The 24,345-nt window shown below is 47.6% G+C and overlaps 1 protein-coding gene across 4 annotated transcripts in view; it reads left to right on the top strand.

Moving 5' to 3' along the window:
- Window positions 1–24,345, top strand: part of Stk32b (serine/threonine kinase 32B) — a 241,579-nt gene that overhangs the window by 184,875 nt on the left and 32,359 nt on the right. For all 4 annotated transcript variants that reach the window (XM_021163035.1, XM_029476968.1, XM_029476966.1 and 1 more), the window contains 2 exons: window positions 5,967–6,004; window positions 17,482–17,571. In XM_021163035.1, coding sequence (XP_021018694.1) covers window positions 5,967–6,004; window positions 17,482–17,571 — 128 coding nt within the window. The remainder of the gene's footprint in view (window positions 1–5,966; window positions 6,005–17,481; window positions 17,572–24,345) is intronic.

Below are 24,345 nucleotides of genomic sequence, written 5' to 3'. Positions count from 1 at the left end.
AAGCTTTGAATTGCTAGGGATAAGCTTGGAGGCAAGTACACCTTCCTCAGTCACCCAGCTCACCTCCAGCCAGTGCTGGACAAAGCTCTTGGGCTGAATTAATTAGTGTCAACAGGTGGTGGCTGCTCTTGGCATAGCTGAGGAAGTCACTACCCTCAAGTGGAACCTGACCATGGATGGAACAAGAGGACAGTGAGGTCAGCCATGGAAGGCTTAGTGCTATGTGTAAGGCACTACATCCTTTACAGCTTGTGTACATTGAAAGAATTGCTTCTACACACTAAGCCAGCCATGGATGCTTTCCACACACATTCAGCATACTTGGCACCTATCTTTAGTGTCCTTAGTTGACATGTTCAAAGTTTGCATACATGTCTTGGTGTTACTCTTTCATTTTTAAGACTAGATTTATGCAGAGAGAGCAAAATCAACCTACAAAGGCTGTTGGCCCTAGAGAACCATGAGAGGGAAGGGGGGAGGGTCGGGCCCAGATGCACTTTGTGAAGCCATAGATAGGGTCATAGTCTAAAAGACATGCAACTTGATATGTGGGAAATGATAAACACAAAGTGTCCTGGTTTGCAAAGAGTGATTCGTTGTAAGAATAAAGATCAGTAAGCATCTATCTAAGTTTCTCACTGAGAACCCTTCACCATTCACCCAGTCAGATAGCACTGATCCGGAGATAGACCTGAGGATGGCAGCCAGTTAGTATGTAGAACAGTGAACTTAAAAAGGGTCTTTAAAAAGTGTTGGATATCCTCAGAAATTAGGAAAAGGCAAATTAAAACCCTTCTCGGCTTTTCAGTTGTCTCCATCACTGCCGGAGCTCACCAGTGTGGAGTATTAAGAATATTCCCAGCAAAGAGCAGAGGCAGAAACAGCCTCCTGCCCTCCTTGGCCCCCTATCTGTGCTGTTTTTAAAATAAGAAAGCCCGGTTGATGTTCTCCAACGTTCCTGAGCATTAAGGTTCATTCCAGGGCAAGCCCAGGTTTGATAGCTTCTCAGGCATACATTCCATTGGAGTGTCGTCTTGCCTGGCTCAGAAGTGATGAACCTGTCTTCAGCAAATACCATCACAACCACCCCATTGACACCACACTTCTCCTGTCCTTTCTGGACATGCATCAGCAGGGTGATGCTCCAGTGCTGAGAGACAATCACTGTGAGAAACAGACACAGAGGAAATGGACCTGGAAGGGCTGAATGAGAAGCTCTGATAAGAGGCTCTGCCCAGAAAGCACTCTATTAAATCCCAAGCCGCTCTGCCGGCCTCCCTATGTCGCCACCTCTTCCCAGAAAATCACATCCACACAAAATTGAATCCACTTTCTAAAAGCTGGAGAACCTGCCCTGGAGTTCTTCCAAGCACCTTTAAAAAGCTCCTGTAGTCCCAGTCCCTGCCTGTTTCAGCTCTTGGTCTGGAAGGCACCCTGAACACTGGACCAAGGCTCCTGGGAGCCACAGTGAGGCAGCTGCTGTTTCTCATTTTCCAGATGAGGAAGCCAAGGCCTAGACTTGAGTGCCCAGGCCCCCATGGCTGGTGTCATACAGCCCCACAAGTAAAGGCCACTAACTTGGAGATTTTCAATCACCCGTGTTTATATTCCAGATTGCAGGCCCATGTCTTCTAGACCCTGAACTTGGGGGCTTATAACTGCCAGTTGGGTATACTCTGGGGTCTTCTCCCAAGTTCTCAGGGTGCTTGGCAAAATTCTGCCATTGTATCTTAAAACTGTACTGACTGCAGGCTTCATCTCCTGGGGGCCCCTATGTGACCTGGCCATGTGGCCTTGTTCACACATGTTGGCTCCCACATGAGCAGCTGCCTCACTGTGGCTTCCAAGATAGTCCCTTACTGCATATGCCTCAGCAGATTCTGCAATAAGATGGCAAACAGGTGGAGAGGAAGTTCCATATATTCTGTCATATGGCATAAATGGGGCTGGACAGATGGCTCAGTGGTTAAAAGCACTCACTGCTTTTCTGAAAGTCCTGTGTTCAATTTCCAGCAACCACACGGCACATTACAACGGTCTGAGGCTGTCTTCTGGTGTGCAGACCTACATGCAGACAAAGTGTCCATATACATAAAATACATAAAAATTACAAATAAAATAAGTAAAGCAAACCAAGGCCACCCATCACCTTGGTCATGTTCCAAGGAATGGAAGCCATTGCAGGGGTATACCTCTTCCTCTGGGATGCTGGCTGCCTCATTCACAAGAGGAGAACCTGCTTCTTGCCTGTCACATGACCCCACCCATTTCCACCAGACCCTGGTTTACTCTCTTTAAAGCACCCCTCCCAGGTTGCCATTGGTCATTTATCATATACTTTCTCTTAGGTCCCTTCTAAGGTGCAAGTCTATCAGTCAGTTCAGTTTTACTCTGTGTATCCTTGGGGGAACAGAGAAGAATGAGACTCCTCAGACACTGGAGACTCTGCTCTGTGATAAGAACAGACATAAAAGCAATGAGGAGTTGAAGAAGGGAATGAAGGAGCTGAGGGGGTTTGCAGCCCCATGGAGGGAGCAACAGTGTCATCAGACCAGACCCCCTGGAGCTCCCAGGGACTGGACCACCAGCCAAAGAGTACTCATGGAGGGGCAGACCCATGACTCCAGCAGCATATTTGGCAGAGGATGGCCTTGTTGTACATCAGTGGGAGGAGAGTTCCTTGAGCATGAGGGTGATCGATACCCCAGTGTAGGGGAATGCCAGGGCCGAAAGATGGGAGTGGGTAGGTAGGGGAGCACCCTTATAGAGGCATGGGGAGGACGAGTAGAGTAGGGGGTTTCCAGAGGGGAGACCTGGAAAGAGGAAAACATTTGAAATGTAAATAAAGAACATGTCAAATGTGGGAGGGGGGTGATGTTCTAGGCACCTGTTATTTAATCCATTCAGCAAAGGAAACTGAGGTACAGGAATAGCCCAACTCACGAGAGAAGGCTGGGTCTCTGGACCCAGGCAATCCAAATCCTTAGCTAGATTCATAATGGTGCCGTTTTTATGGTTCAAGATGCTGTAAGCAGGGGCTTTCTAATATGGCTCGTGGGGGTAAGCCCCATTCCCACCAGATTATCTTCCACTGTGCCAAGGTAGAAAGCAGATCACCACATCATTGGTGGCTTATAAACTTGGAATCTCCTCTCTCCCAGGTCTGAAGCCCAAAGCCAAGTGCATTCAGGGCTATATTTCCCCCAGTGGCTCTGGAAAGAACTCTTCCCTGGCTTTTAAGCACATGAGTGCCTCTCTCAGATCTCCATCCATCTCTGCAGGCTGACTTTTTTCTTGTCTGTGTATCTGTGTCTCTATCCACGCTAGAAATACAGGCTTTGCTGAGTCCAGGACAGGCCCTGATCCCAGCATATTTCACATTTAGATCCTTCTCTGAGTGTGCCAGCCAAGACTCCATAACCAAACAAGCTCCTGCCCTGGGTTGGGGGTGGATATGAACGTGAGGACACTGTTCAGACCTACATGCCAGTTCATGCCTCATTTGACATCTCAACCATGTCTTAGTGCTATGTTTGTGTCCTGGCCCCACTGGTGATATGGGGTTCATGATCCTTGGATCAGTTACCTTCTCTGATTCACACAACCCAATAAAGGTCACCCCAATCCTCATGATCCTCCTGCCTCACCCACTTCATCGTTTCCTACTGGTGCGCCTGCCTCCACAGCCAGTGTCATTCTTTCCCTACCACTTTTTCTTGTAATTGTAAAAACTTATTCTTTGAAAATTCTATGCATATGTTCAGTGTATCTTGACCATACCCACCCCACACCCTCCTCCTGGCCCTTCCCAAACACATCTCCATCCCAGCACTTCATATCCTCTTCTTATTTTTTATAACACGTGGAATCCAATTAATGCTACCTATATATGCGTGAGTGTGGGACCATCCATTGGGGCATGGACAATATATACCAGTGTCCACCCACCCAGAGAATAATGACTTTCCCTCCCTCAGCAGGCATCAACTCCAAATCACTCCTCAGCCTGGGGCATGCCATTGGGATCCCCTCCCCCCTCCATGCTAGAATTTTTAATTGGCTTGATAGTGTATTGGTTGTCCAACTGCAATATTTGTGTATATTCGTTGGAGAAAATAGTGTGATTCCTTCTAGCACTTTCATACGTGCTTATATCACACTCCTGACACACTTCTTTCCCCCTTGAGAGATGCTGCCGGGAGCAACTCTGGATAAGGAGCTAGTGTTTGCTGACCTAATTTTCACACACTGACACCGGAACCTCTGTCTCTTGTTTTAATTTTCTTTGTTATCAGGTTCATCCTTCCCTTAGGGCTCCCTCGTCTTCTCTACACACAACCTCTTTGGTCACGTGGCTGGCCCTGTGAACCTGGTGGCGGGGCTCTGTTTATTTAATGCTCATCAACATTCACAGGCTCGAAAAGGCTCGATGAAAATCAAAATTGACATATAGATGCTGCGCTGCTCTCCTGCCCCTGGAGGAGATTGCTGGCATCAGCAATAACCCTGCATATCTCCCCAGGTAGAGTTAATATTTGATCAACTTGGGAGCAGTTATTCTTGACTTCCGAGAACGCTGTCATTAGTCACCTCAGCACAGCTGTGACATTTACTCTGAATGAGTGTGTGTGTTTGTAGGGGGGGTTTTCTCTGAAATCTATGGTTTCACTGCCATGGCAAGCTGGGGACTGAAGCCTGCTGCTACAGACCTACTGTTCCTTTCCCGGGCCACTTAGGTTCTATGTGTGCACACAAGTAGTTGGCCCCTTGCAGGGTTCCCAAATGCAGAGATCATAGAGCAGAGTCCCATCTTTACAAATTGCTCCTTGGTTTGGAGAGGCTCTTTGCTAGCATGGCAACATCAAATAGAACTTTCTAGAACCCTACTCCCACCCAGATTGTGCTCTGTGGGGCTAAGTTGCCTAAGAAGTTCAGGAGACCTCCTCTATGAAGGACCAGATGGTAAATTCTTCAGTCCTTCAGAAACACTGCAGTGTCAAGATGTTAATCTTGGTGCGCGTGCGCATGTGTGTGTGTGTGTCTGTGTATCTGTGTGTCTGTGCCCGTGTGTCTCTGTGTGAGTGTGTGTAGGCATGTATGAGTGTATGTATATCTGTGTGTGTGTGTGTATGCATGTGACTGTGTGTCTGTGTGAGTGTATATGCATGTGTGTGTCTGTGTGTTTGTGTGTCTCTGTGTGTGTGTCTGTCTGCATGTGTGTGTCTGTGTGTCTCTGTGTATGTGTGTCTGTGTGTCTCTCTCTCTCTGTCTGTGTGTATGCATGTGTGTGTATGTGCAAGTATGTTGGTATGTCTGTGGAGGCCAGAGGTTTGTGTCAAATGTTCCCCTTCATCACTTTCTACCTTGTTTTTATGCAGGATTTCTCTCTGAACCTGGAGTTCATGGATTCAGTTAGAGTGTCCAGTGAGCTCCAAGCTCTGCTTCTGTCCACTACCACTTAGTGCTTGGGTTTCAGACTCTAGCAGTAAGCTTGGCTTTTATGTAGGTGCTAGGGTTTCGAATTCACAGGCACCTCACTGACTGAGGCAGCACCCCAGCCCCCTTTGGTTATGTTTTACAGTGTTTCCAGGCTCTAAGGTTGGAAGGTTGAAGGGCAGAGAAGTGTCTCTGTCTACTGACACATGCCTCACTCTTAACCTACCACCTCTATTATGACAAGGAACATAACAATTTCGACTCACAGGGGACAGATTCTTCTTCACATTACAGCTAGTGTTGAAAGGTCAACATTAGGAATACCCCAGAACAGACAGATTGCTCAGGGGTCCAGAAAGAAAAGGAAGTTCCGATTTCTCAGAAGTTCTGTTGTCACACTGAGGTCAGCCCTCTGAGGTCTTACTTCAAGTTAGAGGCAGCACCCTAAGCTCCCCCCTTGTTCTCTAGCCTGAGACTGTGGTGGCCTTTCCGGTTCAGGATTCACACCTTTCCTTGTGTTTCTCTTGCAGAGACATCAAGCCAGACAACATCCTACTGGATGAGCACGGTGAGTTAAACCCTCCTTCCCCCTTTCCTAGGGCCCCAGTGCAGCTTGAGGTATGGGAGACCAATGAGGGATGGGGCAATGGATCTTAGGTGCTCTCGAAAACATGTGTACCGCTCCAGTCCTGACAGTGGTGTGTGTCATTTTGTGGGCAATGTCCTGTCATAGTAAGCTGGGTTTAACTATTCTCAGACATCCTCTATGAAATCATTGCTGTTTAGATCTTAGTTTGTGGATGACAGGGCACAGTGAGGACCAGAGTGTGGGATTGCAGTAAAGTAATGTCCTAGTCCTGTACAGGGGTGCAGAAGGACTGAGGGCAGGTATGTGAGGTGCTGGGAACCCTTTCTCTAGTCAGACACACCCAAGCTCAGGTCATAGAAGCATGTAAAATAAAGATGAAGAGAGGTGCAAGTACCTATTGCAGAGTTCCCAGGGAAACAGCCTTCAGGGAAGAGCAATCCGCAAGACTGATATCGCGCTGATGAAGAGGACTTCTGGGCAGGCATGTTCAAGCTGCGGACAGCTGTCCTGAGGCAGAATCTAGGCAGGAAGCCAACCAACTCATGGGAAATCATAGCCCCTTCATTTTTGAAAATTCCCCTAGAAAGCCATCAGGGAAGCCTGGGACCCAATTCGTCTCATGGCTCTGGTGTGATCCCTACAGCCATCCTCACTCCTCCCAAAGCTGCTACACAGAAGGACCTGGGAAGACAGGTTGTGTGTGGTCCCAACCCTGCAGATGTCACAGCATTGTTGCATGGACTAGATAAGTTGCTGAGATCTAGGAGTCATGGGTAGGAAAGCTAAGGGAAGTCCCTACAATGAAGGTGGGATGATGTTGCAGCAGACGAGAATGCAATAGAAAAAAAGCCTAGGGAACAGCTAGGGAGAAGAGAGCTTTATCTCCCAGTCCTATGTGAAAGGGGTCAGGTCTCTCTGTGCCTCATTTCCTCATTCACTGATCTGGAGTTCATCAGGAAGGACATGGGAGCCACTGGAGAATTAATATCAAGTGTGTTGGAGAGACACCAGAGCTAGAGTGTGGAAAACGGACCAGTATTAGCAGATGAGTCTCCATGGGACCCCAACATGAGCAGCAAGGGAACCTGTCCATCAGAGCCTAACGTGCCAGCTTGATGGGCTGCTGTAGCTACACACAGGGATCTGGAAGCTTCGTTCATAGACTTCTGAGATGGTCAGCAGATGCAGACACACCTTCTCCATAGGTCTTCACTCATCCACCTGTGTATGGCTGTGTCCTGTTCTCATGAGGACACCAGGCAGATTGGAGTAGGACCTACCCTGCTGGCTTCGTTTTAGTTCTTTAAACATCAAATCTCTGAATCCACATTGTCTTCAACTACAGGGGCTTGCAGTTTAGCATGTGAACTTTAGGAATACTGTTAAGTTAGTCACATCAGACAAGCAATGGGGATGGGAGCCCCCCTTGGGCCAAGCAAGGACGTCCTAAGTCACTGGCTCCATCACTCTTAGAGGCTGCAGGTGCCAGAGCTGCAGAGCTCATTTAGCTCCCAGGATTCAGAGGAAATTTCTTAGGGACTCATGGTTACCCACAACTAACTGCATCCACTGTCAAGGCAAGATCTTTCCAGCTAAGGAAAGGGTATGATGTCCAAGGTTCCGGGGATATTGTGTGGCTTTATAAGAAGCCAAGAGGGAATTAAAGGGTAACATTGATTGACAATTTTACTACTTCTACCTAAAGCGCTCAATTTAGTTCTCAAGCCTGCATCTGTACATTAAAACAACACAAGGAACTGAGGAGATGGCTCAGGAGATAAAGCTCTTGCCAGGCAAAAACAAGAGTTCTATCCCCAGCATCCTCCTAAAAATGCTGGGAGAAGTTACACACTGCAATGCTGGAAGTCTGGGGAGTTGCTGGTCAGCCCATTCTAGGCTAATAGGTGAGCCCAGGTGCCAGTGTCTGTGTGTCCAAAACAGAAAGGTGGATGGTGCTGGCGGAGCAAGCCCTAAGGTTTTTCCTTGGGCCTCTACACTCATATAAATACACATGCATGCACTCTTGTGCATGTGTGTTCACCTGCACATGAACGAACACACACACACACAAACATACAAACATACATACATACAGAGAGTAGTGTGTCTCTCTACAGTTCACTACAGACTTCATGTGGCCTTGGAAGTACCTTGATTCTGAAGCCTTGGAAACTCACAGAGATGTTCCTCTCACTGGTCTCCACAGGGCATGCTGCATCTTTGATGGACATTGGGACAGAAATTTAATTTTCTGAATCTTTGATCATTTATCCCATGAGGTTTTTACATTTTCTAAAGCTTTTCTATTGAGCAGGTGCCATTCAGTAGGAACATAACCAGGGGCAGGACCCTGAATATTTCTAAGTGGGTCATCGCATGGCACATTCTGACAGCACCCACACATCCCTTCTGAAGACCACATTAGGAAGTGATTTGCAGAACAGGGAACCCTGTGTTGCTATTCATCTCATTAGGTGTCATCTTTGAGACAAGAGAGCTGCGTTTCAATGAGATAAAAACATCAATCCATACACACATGAATATTTTATTGATGATGCTCAGAGCTGCTCATTCCACCAAATCCAAAGCACCCAGGCAAGTTTCCCTGCTCTCCCTGGCCTCAGAGTAAGCTTCAGTTCTTAAGATAGAGCTGATATTTGGAGTCAGAACCAGCGTCCAAGTAGAACAACCATGAGGGGTGGAGAACAGAGCTAAAGAAAAACAGGCATCTGGCAAGAAAAGGTGACCTTGCTTAGTGACTAAGAGCTCCTAGCAGTGAGGACTTGGCAAATGTGGGCCAAAGAGGAAGGGACATATCCATGTTCCGTTGCACAATCAACTTGAATACCATTCTACTACTTCCCTGTGAAAGTATCACCAAGGAGCAGTCAGCTGGCTCACAGGTGTCATGGGTAGAAGTGCTGCAGGCTAGGGAAGGCCAACCTTACTACCACCACTAAGTCCAGCTGAATTGGAAGCCACTCTAATGAAGATTACCTCTAGGACTGAGACTTTCTGACTGTTGTCTGATTTCTGGTGTCCTTGGTTGGCTGACTATCTAGGTGACTCAGGCATCTTCTCTGGCTCTAACTCTGGCAGGCACATTACATTCTCCATGGCTTTTTCATGGCCATTGCAGAAGCAAGGTCAAGGAGAGCTGAGCCCAGGCATGCCCAGGTCACATTGACACTACCTCAGTGGACATCGTTTCTTTAGCTAGCTTGGGTTTTACAACTGTCCCATTAAACAAAGGCAGCCTACATCACTTTTTCATAACTGTGAGATAGGGAGAAGCCAAATCATACAGAATAGAAGGTACTCCAAGAGCCCTGCCTCTCTCTATCTGGCAAAGGCTTGCTCTAAGAACAATCTTCTATTACCAGGAGCCAAACAAAGCTTTGATAAGCTTGTGCGTGGACTTTGATTGGCTCTCTTTCTCTCCCAAGGTAAGTCGCTGTGATTGCAGTATGGATAAGTGGCCAGAGCACACAAGCTGTGTGCGGTACCTAAGATACCAGATCTGTGTAGAAGATCAACAGCCATCCTCCCGCTCCACAGCCCACACAGAACCCAAAAGCACAGCTATTTTTAGCACTGAGCATCAGGGAACAAGGGCAGCTAGAGCCATGGGCAAAGTAGCTGCCTCTGGTTCTTATCTCTTTAGGCTTCCATTGGTTCATCTAAATAGCACCATTGAGCTCTGGCTTGGGCATGAGGTGGATCCTGAGAGCCAGCTGAGGTGAGGAAGATACTTGAAAGGGGCCTGCCCCAAGTTCCAATTTAATGACAGGCACAACTGTGGAAGGAGGTGGCTATGGGTACCTTTCATCCTAACACCTAGCCTGCTCCTCCAGTCTCTCTGTCTCGGCACCTCTTTCAGAGGTCCCCTGGAAGCACAGCACTCACCAGCCTGGGCTACAGAGGCAGGCCTAGAAGGCTCCCTGTTACAAAGCCATGGGTGAAATGAACACTGTCAAACCTCTGTGCTGTCTCTGCAAGCACAACAAAGGCAGGCAGCAGGATGTGCTTGCTGGGCCTGGTGCTAAGTCACACAATTACCTCTCAGCAAATCTTTTTACTCCAGGCCAGTGCTAATGGAAGTGAACAAAGCAGGATTTCTGGACACAAGGAGAGGAACAAGGTGACATGCGGAGTGGTGGCCAGGAAGTTGGGATGACAATGGAAGGGAGCACAGGTACCTATAAGAGAGGTCTAGCCCAGGCTGTACTAGAGGGAATGGACTGCTCATGTGGTCAAGCTCTGGTCGTAGATGGCATTTGAAGGTAAGGGCTTTCAAAGGTGATCAGGTTTAGATGACATCATGGAAGTAACACCAGTGGTAGCTTGAAGGACAATGGCCCCTATAGGCTCATATATTTGCGTACCTAGTCATCAGGGAGTGACCCTATTTGAGAAGGATTAGGAGGTGTGGCCTTGTCAGAGGAATTATGTTACTGGGGGTGGGCTTTGAGGTTTCAAGAAACCCATGCCAGGCCCAGGACCTCTTTCTTGCTCATGGATCAGGCTATAGCTCTCAAACTACTTCTCCAGCACTATGCCTGCCTGCCTGCCTGCCACCAAGCTCCCAGCCATCATGATAATGAACTAAGTTTCTGAAAGTGAAAGCAAGTCACCAAACAAATGCTTTCTTTTATGAGAGTTACTATGGTCATGGTGTCTCTTCACAGCAACAGAACACTGAGACAACACCCTATGCTGGGACTAGTGTCTGTATGAGGGAATCAAGGGACCAGAGGTCTCTGTCTACCAAAGCAAGTAAGGGATATCTGTAAATCAAAAAGGAGGCTGTTTTAGCCTGGTCCTGCTAATATAACACAATCCCTTAAACTGAATAGTCTACACATAATAGAAAGTTACCACTGCTCTGGAAACAAGACGACCAATCAAAGACTAGCAGAGGCAGTGTCTAGAAAAGGCTGCTCCCAAGGTGGAGCTTGTTGCCGCACCCTCCAATGGCAGAAGGAAAAGAAGAGGAGGCAGTTCATGTACTAACCCTTTTATAATGGCACTCAGCCCATTCACAGGGGTTGCCTTTGTCCTCATCACCCTTACAGGCCCCATCTCATTGCTGACTAATGATTACATCTCAACACATCATTTTGGAAGGTGTTGTGGCTTGAACATATACTGTTCTCCATAGACTTGTGTGTTTGAGCTCCAGGTGGAGAATTATGAGAGGAAGTATGGCCCTGGCGGTGGCCTTGAGGTTTAATGGCCCCACTTCCTGTTCCCTCTCTGCTTCTAACTGTGGATGCACCATGACCAGCCCTAGCCTCCAGCTCCTTCTTCCAGCATGTCTTCCCCACCATGAGGGAACATCTCTTTTTATTATTTGGGAATCTCACATCATGCACTCTAATTGCACTCACTTTCCAGTTTTTCCATGTCTACCCCGTTTCCCATGATACCCCCCCACCACCACCAATAAAGGAAAGAAGGAAAAAGGAAAAAACATGTCTATCTTGTGTTGTCCATATACTCACTGGAGCATGGCCAAATCCCTAGTGGCCATCCCCTAAGAAAGGATGAGTCCTTCTCCAACTGCATCTGAGCCAGAATCTGTCAACTGAGAATAGCTGTGCAGTGGCCAGGGAGGAATGGGGCCAGCTCTCCTGCCCCTATGCCACCATGGACATCTGTGACAGCTCTCCTGCTGCTATGCCACCACTGACACCAGTGCCACCCAAGCTTCACACAGCAGAGCCTGCATATGTATAAGCTCTAGGCTGTTGTCTCCCATCCCACTGACCCTTTCGGGCAGTGACAGCATGCCCACCAGCCCTCTCTCCTATCACTGTCTCCAGTTCTGCATTTCCCCCACAGTTCTCCATTTTTCTCCTTCCCACTTCTCCATCACATATTTCTTTATTCTAGTGTCATCAGGTGTGGCACTCAGGTGTCTTCTGCCCACCCCATATCCCATATTCTTATTCTTCTTAAACTGTGAACCCAAGTGACTCCCCCATGTTGCTTCTTTTCAGGCATTTGGTCATAGCAACAAGAAAGAATGACTAAGACAGGGATACATGCATTTAACCCATACCAGGAACCCTTACTCCAAACCCAGCAACGCTGGTACCTGACCTCCGACTTCTAGAAATATGAGGCATACACACACTTAAGACACCCAGTTGCTGGCATTCTGTCACAGTAGGGCAAATGGACACAGTCATGGAGAAAGCATCCCCTACATGAGTGAGTTTTCTGCGCAACTCAAGTCAATCAATAACAGAATCCATGGGCCAGGTTTTGAAGAAGGAAAGGAGGTAGAGGAGGGAGCAGCAGGAAGTTCTCCAGGCAGAAGGGGGAGCAGCTCCTTCAACATGGTGTCAAAAGCTGGAGGGTGAGAAGGCTTATGTCAGAATATAAGCTGTGTAAATAAGGCTGGGAGGATGGACCATTGGCTGATAATATCCTCTTTAGAGCCATGCTAGTAGGTCTCCCACACTGTTCTTAGAGTTCTGGGTGTTTTCAGTTATGGAAACAAGTAGCCTGATGCCCAGTTCATCTGTGAACTGTGCTGTCCAGTGCTTCCTAGGAAAACTTGATCAACACTAACTTTCACATCTAAACTCAGCCATCAGAGGGCACTCAACAGGAAATGACAAGTCGTTATTTAGCACACTGGGGAGGCAGAAGTGGAAGTCTGCTGTGAGTTGCCTACTGTGCACACACTATGAGACATCTGATTCCAGGCTGACCAGGGCCATCCAACCAGGGGCCAGAAAGAAGTAACTCAGCTGCAGCTGCCCGGACTCTGATGGTGGTGATGGTGGTGGTGGGATAGCATAGCAGCACAGGGCTCCATTGTATGTGTACTGCAGCTGTTATGTTCTGGTGTCCCAAATGTCATTCTTTTGAAAGAGAAAATAGAGGGAGGGGAAGCGAGATGACTCCTCAGTAAAGGCACTTGCGTGCATGCCGATGACCTGGGTTTGATCCCAGGAAGCCATGTATGAGCAGAAGCAGAGACCAAAGCCACAGAGTTGTCTTCTGATCTCTACGTGTGCACTCTTGCATGCATGCCCCCACAATGATAATAATAATAAATACTTTTTAAAATAAGATGTAAGTCTTACTAATAACGCCCTCCCAGGAGGCTTGAGGATGGGCACTGGGGTCTGCCCAGCAGTTGTGTAGCCTACACTGAAGTGCAGTTGCATTTCCTTAACTATTTTTCACCGTCCCTGCTTTTATCCTAGCCGGCATAATTTCCTCACATCAGGGACCCAAGGTGACAATCAAAATCCAGTCTGATCAGGTCCAAACCGTCTCAGGGAGAACACGACCCAGTGTTCCCACAGCCCTGAGGGTCCAACACAGCTTACCCATGTCCTGCCTTCTCCCTGTCATGAATGTAAACAAAAACTTTACAGGAAACAAGCCAGTGACTGTGATCTAGAACATAAATACACATGCTATGGTGGGTTGTAGAAACAACCAGGGAGATGAAGGCAAAGGGGAAGGCCTACATGCTGGGAGGAGAGGCACATCCAAGGTGTTCTAGAACAAGTTCAATGGCTTCAGAGGCTTCTCCCTGCCAGGGAGCTGTGTGCTGACTGTGGATAGAGGATGGCCTAAGCTTTTCTGGTACAAAATTGTGCCTTGAGAAAACTTTGCCTGAGCTAATGGTTAACCCTATAGGAGGGGCCTGAGTGACAATCTTATTTTGGCAGAATCGTAACAAAGATGTTTCTTTATCAGGTTAGTAAGTATGAGGACATGTTCAGCTCTACCTGAGTTTGGCAGAAGCAACTCCATGTCAATCCTGACTGTTTTAACACTCCCTCTTACCCCCTGGCCTTCTTGCTGGTCCCTGGTGGTCCCTCTGTCAGCAGCACCTTACTTACTCCAGGGGTCTAGCAGGCTATCCCTCCCTCACCTTCAGGCTATGCCCCATCCTCAGTTTAGTTTGATGACCACTCACATTACTTCCTCCTCTTGTTGCTGTGACAAAATATCTGGCAAAGGCAACTTAAGAAAGGAAGGGTTCATGTTGGTGTGCAGTCTGAGGGCTATGTCCATCACAGCAGGAGAACATGGTGGCAGGAGCTTTGAGGTGTCTGGTCTTGTTGCATCCACAGTGAGGAAACAGGGTGAGATCAAGGCTGGTGCTCACTTGCTTTGTCTTTTCCTTTCCTTCCAGGACCCCAGTCCGTGGAATGGTGCTGTCCGTGTTGAGGGTGGGTCTTCCCACCTTAGCATACCTAATCTAGATAAGCCCTCACAGATGGGCCCTGAAGCTTGTCTCCTGGATGATTCTAGATCTTGTCAAGTTGACAATCAGTCTTAGCCATCACACTGTGTTTGGATGAGAAATATCTCTGTAAGCTCATAGGCCTGCTCATAGCTTGGCCCCTGTTGATGGTGCTGTTTGAGGAAGTTACAAATGCATTAGGAAGCATGGGGTTGCTGGTGGAAGTCTCTCTCTCTCTCTCTCTCTCTCTCTCTCTCTCTCTCTCTCTCTCTCTCTCCTTCCTGTGTGAGGTAGGGATGTAATCTGCCAGCTTCCTGTTCTTGCTGCCATGCCTTCCTCAGTCAGTGTTATGGACTCTAGCCCCGTGAAACAGTAAGCCAAGTAAACTCTTCCTTAAGTTGCTTGGTCAGGGTGTTTTATCACAAGAGCAGAGAAGCAACTGATACAACACCCAAGCAGAGCTTAATGCTATCCCACCTCCACGGATAAGGAATCTGAATCTCATAGAGAGCAAATGACCTGCAGAAAACAGTCAGCCTATGCATCAACTAGGACAGTAGCCCTGACCTGTGTGACACAGAGCCCAGCTCCCACAGTCCCAAGACAGTGGAGGGTGGTTTAGTTTGGTTTGGTTTGGTCTGGTCTGGTCTGGTCTGGTCTGGTCTGGTCTGGTCTGGTCTGGTCTGGTCTGGTTTGGTTTGGTCTGGTCTGGTCTGGTTTGGTTTGGTTTGGTTTGGTTTGGTTTGGTTTGGAGTTTTCTTGTTTAACTCACATGGCTGAAGTACAGTGGTGTGAAGGAGTTGAATCTGGCATTTGTTTGCTTTTCCTGAAGTTCTCTCTTCAGCTTTATAATCTGACTGGCACTGGCCAATTGCCTCTGCATGCAGTCTTACAGAACTGGCTCCCTATGGGACACAGGAAAAAGACAGAGACTGTCAACAATGGTAACTTCTGGAAAGGGTAGCTCATTGTTCCTGGACCTTCTATTAAATCCTTTTCCAATTTTCTGTTAACCTCAAATGGACCATAGGCTCAATTCCACAGATGGTGGGGTGGTGAGTGGATGGGTGGGGTGGTGAATGATTGACTCCAGCCACAGCCACTTGCCTTTCTCCAAGAGGGCACAGAGAAGATTCTGCCCAGTTTGGGGTTTTTAACCTTCAAAGCTATAGATTTATGAGTTACCCAGCCTCAGGTGTGTAGTTATAGCAACAGAAGATGGACTAACGCACAGGATAAGAGACTCTGAACTCCTAAGGAGATCTCTGTGTTCTAACTTGGAAGCATGCCTATGAGACACAGATAAACCTAAAATCACTTTCAGGATTGCGAATGGACATGACCTCATCATTACAAGAACAAGCTATAGTCCCAAGTTATGTGAATATCTGTTTACATGAGCAAAGGAAGAAATGGTGGGAAAGCTAGCCAATCCAGTGTGACTTGAGGAACATGGAGACCTGGACAATGTGGAAAGAGAAAGGCAGGGACTGCAGAAATGGCTCAGTCAGGAAGGTGAATTTGGACCCCAGAACCATGTGGAACACTGGTTGTCTCCGTGCACATCCATTATCCCAGAGCCAGGGAGGCAGAAACAGAAGGATGCTTGGAGCTTGTTGGCCAGTCAGTCTAACCAGGCTCAGTAAGAGACTCTATCTCTAAGAATAAGGTGAGAGAAATAGAGGAAGACATGCAAGGTTGATCTCAGGCCTATAAGTATGCATACATGCATATGTGTGTGCAACCCCACACATACATGTGCACAGATATATACACCACAGAGAGAGGGGGGAGGGAGGGAGGGAGGGAGGGAGAGGGAGGGGGAAAGAGAGAGAGAACACACATACACATAGATCCACACAAAGGGACCTCATGACCATCCCGTGTTAATTGGCTTATTCGACTGAGCCACCATTACTCTAAGAATATAAATGTTAAAGTTTTTAAAGAGCAAGACAAATGGAAGTAAGCGCAATAGAAGCTACCCTTCCAGGCTCCAGGACCCTCTCAGTGGTTGCAGGCAGGCCATGCATGGACCTACTTATGTGGGGGTCACAACAAAGGCTGATGCCTTCCACACAACGGCCCACAGCACTTGGGAAGGTGAACCTACCTGCTGATGTTAGGGATGAGAACACAAGGGGGGCCCTGTGGCCTGATTTTAGCTGGAGGACAAGTACTCGTCATCCAGCTAGGACCTGCCCAGCAAAGTCAGCCTCATCCTTGAGAAACCAATATAAGTACTGTTTCTCCCCGGGGGCTGGGGGAGCTGGAGTGCTTGTGACAGAGGCCACAGCTCTGCTGCACATCTGTGCTGGCAGCTGTGTGCTGTGAGTACGGGGCTGGTGCCTGAGGCCACTGTTGCTTTTTCTGTCCACCGTGGCTGACAGCTTTGGGCATGCCTCTTATGCACACAGTCCCCTGAGCCTCATTGCACCTGCTCCAGCAGGCGACCTTCATGTACCCAGAAAGCAAACTCTCCTTGTGGTCTTTTATCTGTATCCAAGTGCCTCATCCCCAAAACAGCAAAGGAGCTATTTCTCTGTGGTGTGGAGACTGAGAGAAATGCAAAGATACACAGATTTATTTTCCTCAAGTCCTCTGGAGCTAGATTATTCACATGCCAAGTACTCCCCACAGCCAGTGCTGACTCCGTAGGATTCTCCTTTTTTCCCTTCCATCTTCCTTCTCTTTACCTGCCCCTCATATCCTTGTCCCCTCCCATTCTCTCTCTCTCTCTTTCTTCTCGCATTTCTTAAGCTTCTATATCATAGGGCCACCATCCTTTTCAAGCCTTCTTCTGCTGCCGCAATGTTAGGTTGGATGAAAAGCTACACCTTCTCCTCTACTCAATCAGGTTGCTAAGAGCCCAGCGGCCACAGGAAAACGTAGCCTGAGCTTCTGTCACATCCTCCCCCTCACAGCCCCTTACAGCTTTCCTGAGTGACACCCGGACTGACCTTCCATCTCCAGAATAGTGTAACTTTATATCCATCCACGTGTCATCCAGCCCCTCGACACAAACATAATCACACAGATAACATGCTCACAGTGGTGAGCTCACACATAAAACCAGAATGCAGGATAGTGTAAGGAACAGAGGCTACTTAATGATGGACGTAAGGCCTGGTGTCTGCTTCCTGTACCTACCACGCCGACTACAGACCATAGCCTCTAGTCACACAGGGAGAGAGCACAGACATCCACAGTGCTGCTTAACTGTGTTTTCTCTCTGCAGGGCATGTGCACATAACGGACTTCAACATCGCCACGGTCCTGAAAGGAAGTGAGAAGGCTTCCTCCATGGCCGGCACGAAGCCCTACATGGGTGAGCATCCCAGGTTTCTCTCTCCTATCTTCCCGGTGTACCCTTGATAACTTTCCACATCCCACTCAGGCTCCACTTGCCCCAGCAGGAGGTTTCCACACCTCCTGTCCACACTGCTCACCAATCCTTTCTTCCCTGGTTTTCTAGACAATTCATGAGCATGTATGTGGAGGTCAGAGGACATCTTTCCAATCAGTTCTTGCCTTCCACCATGGGAGTCCCAGGTATTGAACTTGAGTCCTCAGGCTTGCCAGCAAGAGCCTTTACCTGTTGAGCCATCTCATCACCCAGTCCTGGCTTTCTGAAAGAGTGTTATTTCTATCTGCTTTAAGTCCCTGCCTGTGGTTTATTGGTTTTATGTGGCTTTTGGTGCAGGCTTTATTTCTGGAACAATCTCTCTTCCTCTCCATTTCTATCATCCTCTGGCTTCTCTTGCCTGGTTTTGGGGGAGGGAGGTATTTTTATTGTCATTTATGTTGTTATTTTGTGAATTGTCTGGCCTCTGTGATGACATCAGCAGTTGTTAACTCAAGATAGCAAGGGGCTCGGCTAGCTTCTCAACCCAGTGGCAGCAGCTCAAAGACGGCCAGGAGTCTCTACAAGCTGAGCACTGCTGCTTGCGTCACATTCTCGCATTTTCCAAGCTTCTATCAGGCAAAGACAGTCAACATCACTAATCCTGGGGTGGGATGGAGGAAGGGAGAAGGATGAAAGGAGGGAAGGAGATAGGCAGGCATCATGCTTGCTGTGGGTACCTGGTGTTGACTCCCACCCCAACTCTATCTGGACCTTGTCCTCCTTTTGGCTACTTGTCTCTGTCCTGCTCTATTGTGATTTTCCCTCTTGCTCTTACAGGGTGAATATGAATTGTCCCTCACAGGCTCCCATGTTAAAGCAGTTGGTTCCCCAGCTGGTAGCTCTGTTTTGAGAGACTTTGGAACTCTGGAAAGTTGGGGCCTAGCTGGAGGAGTTGGGTGATGGTTTGTATATGATTGATCTAGGGAGGAGCACTATTAGAAGGTGTGAATCTGTTGGAGTAGGTGTGGTCCTGTTGGAGTAGGTGTGTCACTGTGGGTATGGGTTTTAAGACACCCACCCTAGCTGCCTGGAAGCCAGTATTCTGCTAGCTGCCTTCAGATGAAGTTGTAGAACTCTCAGCTCCTCCTGTACCGTGCCTGCCTGGATGCTGCCATTTTCCTGCCTTGATAATAATGGACTGAAACCTGAACCTGTAAGCCAGCCCCAATTAAATGTTGTCCTTGTAAGAGTTGCCTTGGTCATAGTGTCTGTTCACAGCAGTAAAACCCTAACTAAGACAAGTGGGTTGACTCGGGAGCATGCACTAGCAGTTCTAGCTGGATTCTGGATTCCTAGCTACCCCACCCTCCTACCATAGATGCTGCAGCTCTTAACACCATGATACAGCCATGCCTTCCCCATGATGACTGAGCTAAACCAAACCCTGCCTTTCTGGGCAGCCATTTGTCAAGCACCTTGTCACCAGGAGGAAATAGTTTTAATTAATAGTTTTCCTCAGGGCATTTTTTTTTTTTAAGAAGGGAGCACCCACCTCTTTTGTCTCTGCCATACCAAAGCTGGAAAACTGGATCCAGCTCTGCTGTTCTCAGTCAGGTGTTGAGCACTGGGGTGTATGCACTGCCTGTCCGAGCCCCTCGCTCCTCTCTGCTTCTTTCTCTACACACACCACCGCATGATGATCTTACCATGATTGACGTTTGTCCCCGCCGTGTGACCTGTGGGCGTGAGGAGAACTTAGCTAGGGAGTAAATATGCCCAGGGTTTCTGATGGCACCGTCTGCTGTCAGCTCTGGTGTACACATATGTAGACATTTGGAATCTAGGCCAAGCCTGGCAGCTTGCACCAGGAATCTCTGTAGTCAGAGGCATCACATGTTCGAAGCTATCCTGGGCTATAGGATAAAAACCTATGCTATTTTCTTCCCAGAAGTCAACAATTAAGTCACAAGTAATTAATATTAATCTTAAGTAAGGATTGTCAATAAATACTGGCAAAAGTAGAAGGTTTCCTCAAGAGTCCACTTTGCCTCCTGTCCCTGCCTCCCTTAAGTGAAGCGGCTGGATTCTCACTCTTTCCCTTCAGTCAGGGAAAACTCCAAGGGACCATCTTCCCAGCAGCCCCACCTATTAAACTACGATTGTGGTCCTATTCATCATGCTTCATTCCCAGAGTATCTGCTGGCAGTTTCTCATTTTACATACAGAGTCTGAGGTCCAGAGAGGTCCCTTAGCCTGCCTGAGATCACACAGCTCCATGGAGAGGGAGATGGAATTTGAAGCATTTTGGATCTGAAACCTCTGCACCAAGCTGCTTTGGGGCACCAAGTCATTATACGGAAAAAGCTGATCTTTCTCTGACAAGAGTCAGTTTATTGTCACAGCTCTATGTAAGATTCAGGGTTTCTGGTGTCCTAATTAGAGGAGTCTTGGGCCTGAATTAATGAGCAAATGTGCAGGAGAGAAGTTCCTGGGCTTTGGAGGGTGATCTCCAAATGGCTTCTTCTCATGGTCGATGGGGCAGGCGAGGGCAGCCATGGATTTCAGGGTTCTTATTAAAGCTCACCCCCATGGTTCCCAACGCTCTGAATGCTGAGGTTCCCATGGTTCCCAATGAACAGAGAGGGGATTCTCCTCAGCCAGTGTTGAGGAGTGTGACGAGGGCATGGGTCTCCGAGGGAAGCACAGGGAGGCAGATAAAGACAGACCTCCGGGTCCTTAGTGCTCAGGCCTGGGGAAACAGAGATGTGCAAGTGTGGGGCGATCTCAGGCACGCAGGCAGGCAGAGGCACAGGGAGAAGAAGTGGTTCCTCCAGGGAAGGGGAGATGGCCTCTTCATGAGCACTTGCCTGAAGAAGAGGATGCAGAGAGCATGTTTTATTGGATTAAGACAGGGAAAGGAGCTGAGGCTGAGGGAATGGCCGGTTGTGAGGAGCAAGACAGCATTGCAAACTGGGAGAGCCCATTCTGTTATAGCTGAAAGGACAGGAACAGGTCAGAGATAGACGAGACAGACAGAGTGGGTAAGGGCTTGACTCCCAGTATCCTGATAATGCACATCACATGCTCCCTGAGGTGAACCTCAGGAGATGCTAACTGGAAAACTTCCAGCCGGTCTTAGCTTCCTGCTCTAGGAAATGGGGCAGTTGATGGTGGGTACAGTGAGCCTCAATAGACACTGTAGTTAGGTTTCTATTGCTGTGACAAAGCATCATAACCAAAACAACTTGTTAAATAAAGCATTTTAGTTGGAGACTCATAGTTGCAGAGGTCTAGAATCCATGACCATCATGGCAGGGAGCATGGGAGCAGGCAGCAGGCAGGAACTTGGAGCTCACTTCTTGATCCACAAGCACAAGGCAGAGAGAGAACAAACTGAATGACATGGGCTTTTGAAGCCTCAGGGGCCACCGAGTGACACGCCTACCCCCAGTAAGGCCATATATCTTAAGTCTTCCCAAACAGTTCTACCAATTAAAGACCAAGGGTTCAACCACATGAGCCTATAGGGCCATTCCCGTTCTAACCAGCACAGTGGGTATTGGGGGAAAGGATGTCAAGGCAGAATTGAGGAAAGTTCACAGCATTGTGCCCAGAAGGTGGTCACCAATGATGCATAGAAACTGTTATTGCTGTTAGCACTGTCATATCAGAGTAGCTTCATGTCCTACCTATGCTATATGCTTCAGGGCAGAGCTGAGCTCACATTTGCCTGCTTTTGGAGCTTACACTTGAGTGGCAGAGGCAGGCCCTAAAGAAATCTTAATCTATCACTGTTGAGAACATAGGGAGACCACACACCACACACTTGGTCTTTGTCCCCCACCCCTTACTCCTGTCCATTCCTGTTCCCAAGAAAGTTGTGATGAGAAAATGTGGGTATTGTGGGAAGTCACCATGGCAACAAGTGCACTCTCAACAATAGCTACAATGTGTGCCAGAAGTGACTGCAGAGCTAGCAGTCAACTCAGGTCTCCAAGGCCCATCAGCTCTGAGTAACCTTTCTGTGCATCCATCTCTTCACACATTGCAGGGGCTCCTTGCACTTAACACTCGTGGACCATATAATTGGGGGCCATTGCTAACCAGGTTTTCTTCATATAACATCATGCCTTTCTTGTTTCTGCTTTCTGGAAGTTTTCTTCCTTGTACAAGTTCCGAGTTTACATTGCAGCTGCAGACCCGCTGGAATCTATTTCTGAACAGAGCGAGAGGTAGGGATCAGCTTTTCCTGTCTGCATCCAGCGATCCAAACCATTGAACTCGGTTTAAAGTGTTCTTCTGACTCTACTCAAATCCCTTTTCAACTTTGTCAGATCTCAGCTGGCCTGAAATCATGGATCTGTTTCTACACCCTGCTCCATTTCATCCGTCCATTTGCTTGCTGACTTTTACTTGTAGCATCAAGATGGCACTCGAAATCCTGTAGTGAGTCCTTGCCAATTCCTTTCTTCTTTTCAAAACTATGGCAACACATGGTTCCGTACTTCTTCATGTATATGTTCAGAGTCAGCTTAATAATTTCTATGATAACAAACAATTCTATTGGGTTTCTGTAAGGACCATGTCAAATCTACGTGTCATAGGAGTGATGTCTCCCAGCCCATAAGTAAAGATAGATGCTGGTCCATCTTGGTTTCTGTCACCTCTGCCATAGATTCATCAGTGTGAAGACTTAGCATGTGTTTTGTTATATGTACACTTTCTAAGTATTTTGTGCATTTTGCTGCTTTTATAAGAACTAGGAGTTTAAAAATAATGTTTTTTATCAATCCTTTGAGAATCTCATACTCATGTGTAATTTGATCATATTCGTCTTCCCAAACTTCCAGACACATCTCTGCCTCCTTACCCATCCAACATTGTGTCACTGAGCTCATTCCCCCACATCTCTCTCTCTCTCTCTCTCTCTCTCTCTCTCTCTCTCTCTCTCTCTCTGTCTCTCTCTCTCTCTCTCTCTCTCTCTCTCTCTCTCTCTCTCTCTCTCTCTCTCTCTCTCTCTCTCTCTCTCCTCCTCTCCTCTCCTCTCCTCTCCTCTCCTCTCCTCTCTTCTCCTTCTTGTGTCCAGTTTATGTTGGCCAACCACTGCTGAGTGTGAGACCTACCTTGGAGTATGGTCAATATAGCAGAAGTCCTACAATTAGAGAAAACTGACTCTGCCTTTTCCAGCAACTGCCAAATGTCAGCAGCTCCACAGCAAGTATGGCGTGTCATGCCAACATCCTTTGTCTTGTTGGGATTTTGTCTGGCTTGAGCTTGTACAAGTTCTGTGCATGCTCTTACAATTGCTCCAAGCTTGTGTGGGCTTCTGCTCTGCTGTCTCCAGAAAACAGTTTCCTTGAATTCATCCACAGCCTCTGGCTTTTAAATTCTCTCCAATCCCTCTTCCTAGAAGATCTCTGAACCTTTAAGGAGGAGGCACATGATATTGATGGCCCACTGGGGCTGATCACTTCAATAAGAGCCTCAGCACATTGACAAGCTTTGGGTCGCTGTGTTGGTTGGCATCTAATACAACTAGAATCATCTATGATGAGGGATGAGAGATGCATTGATCTGAGGGTATAGCAATAAATCATCAGGGGTAGTTTTAAAACTAGTATTAAATAATATTAAATCGTAAGTCTATTTGGCAGAATAATAGTAGTAGCTCTTCCCCTAAGCCCATGGCCTATGTAGCCATATATTTCTGGCACCTAGAAGCATAACAGGTATGGATAAGTTCAATTGTTGGGCAACAGGTCTTAACTCCAGTCAGAAAGTGTTTGGTTGCCACTGTAATGTTTGCGCCACCATTGCACCAGGGGGCATATATTGCAAGGTCAGTCATTTTCATAGCTTTCAGGGATCAGAACTGGGTGATACTGATGACTTACTTTTCTCCTATGGTAAATATGCCTGGCCCCTTCCACCACTGGGAAAGCTAGAAAGTATCAATAGAGTTTTCAGGACAGTATCTGCTTGATTTCTCCACGAGCCAAGTATGTTATGTCTTCAATGATAGAGTCTTACCCTTACCTTCTGGGGAGTGACCAAGAGCAATGGCAATAGCCTATATGTTTGGGGGAGGGGGGACTCTGTGGAACTGCGGTAGCCAATAACTCAAAAAAGAGGTAACCCATTCTTGGTGCTGGAGTTTTTATTTGGTAGCATATGGTGTCTAATTGGGGCTGTTGTCTCTGTCTTAGGGTAATTGCATTTAAATTTTTTGTTTATACACATGTGTGTATGTTTTAGGCAACATCTGCCATAGTTGGTTTATATGCGGCTCATTTTCTATTATATGGTATGTGTGTGGGTGTGAGTGTGGGTGTGTGTATATACCCATACCCACCTACACACCCACACCCACATACACAAGCCTGAGGAGGTCAGAAGAGGGTGCCAGATCTCTAGAATGGGAGTTATAGGTGGTTGTGAACTGCCAGATGTAGATGTTCCAGTTCTTTGAAGAGCAGCAAGTACTCTAAGCAGCTGTGCCATTTCTCAGCGTCCTCAAGAACTAGATTTTTTAATCAGTCAGTCCTCAGCCATTAATGGTTAAAGGAATATAATTGACTCTTACTTTGACATTAGATCTTGCGACTGTGATACTCTTCGCAGTTCTGACAGGTCTTCTCCAGTGAATTCCTTGAGATTGCTCCATATGCACTCGGGTTTGCAGATAGGGCTTTACTTCCCTCCACAATGGCCATCAGCTGGCAAACATTGCCTTGCCCCTGCCCCTGCCCCTGCCCC

Source organism: Mus caroli, chromosome 5 (assembly GCF_900094665.2).
Source record: "Mus caroli chromosome 5, CAROLI_EIJ_v1.1, whole genome shotgun sequence".
In the NCBI taxonomy this organism is placed as follows: domain Eukaryota; kingdom Metazoa; phylum Chordata; class Mammalia; order Rodentia; family Muridae; genus Mus; species Mus caroli.
Note: the sequence above shows the minus strand (reverse complement) of the source record. Positions and strands in the feature narration are given on the sequence as shown.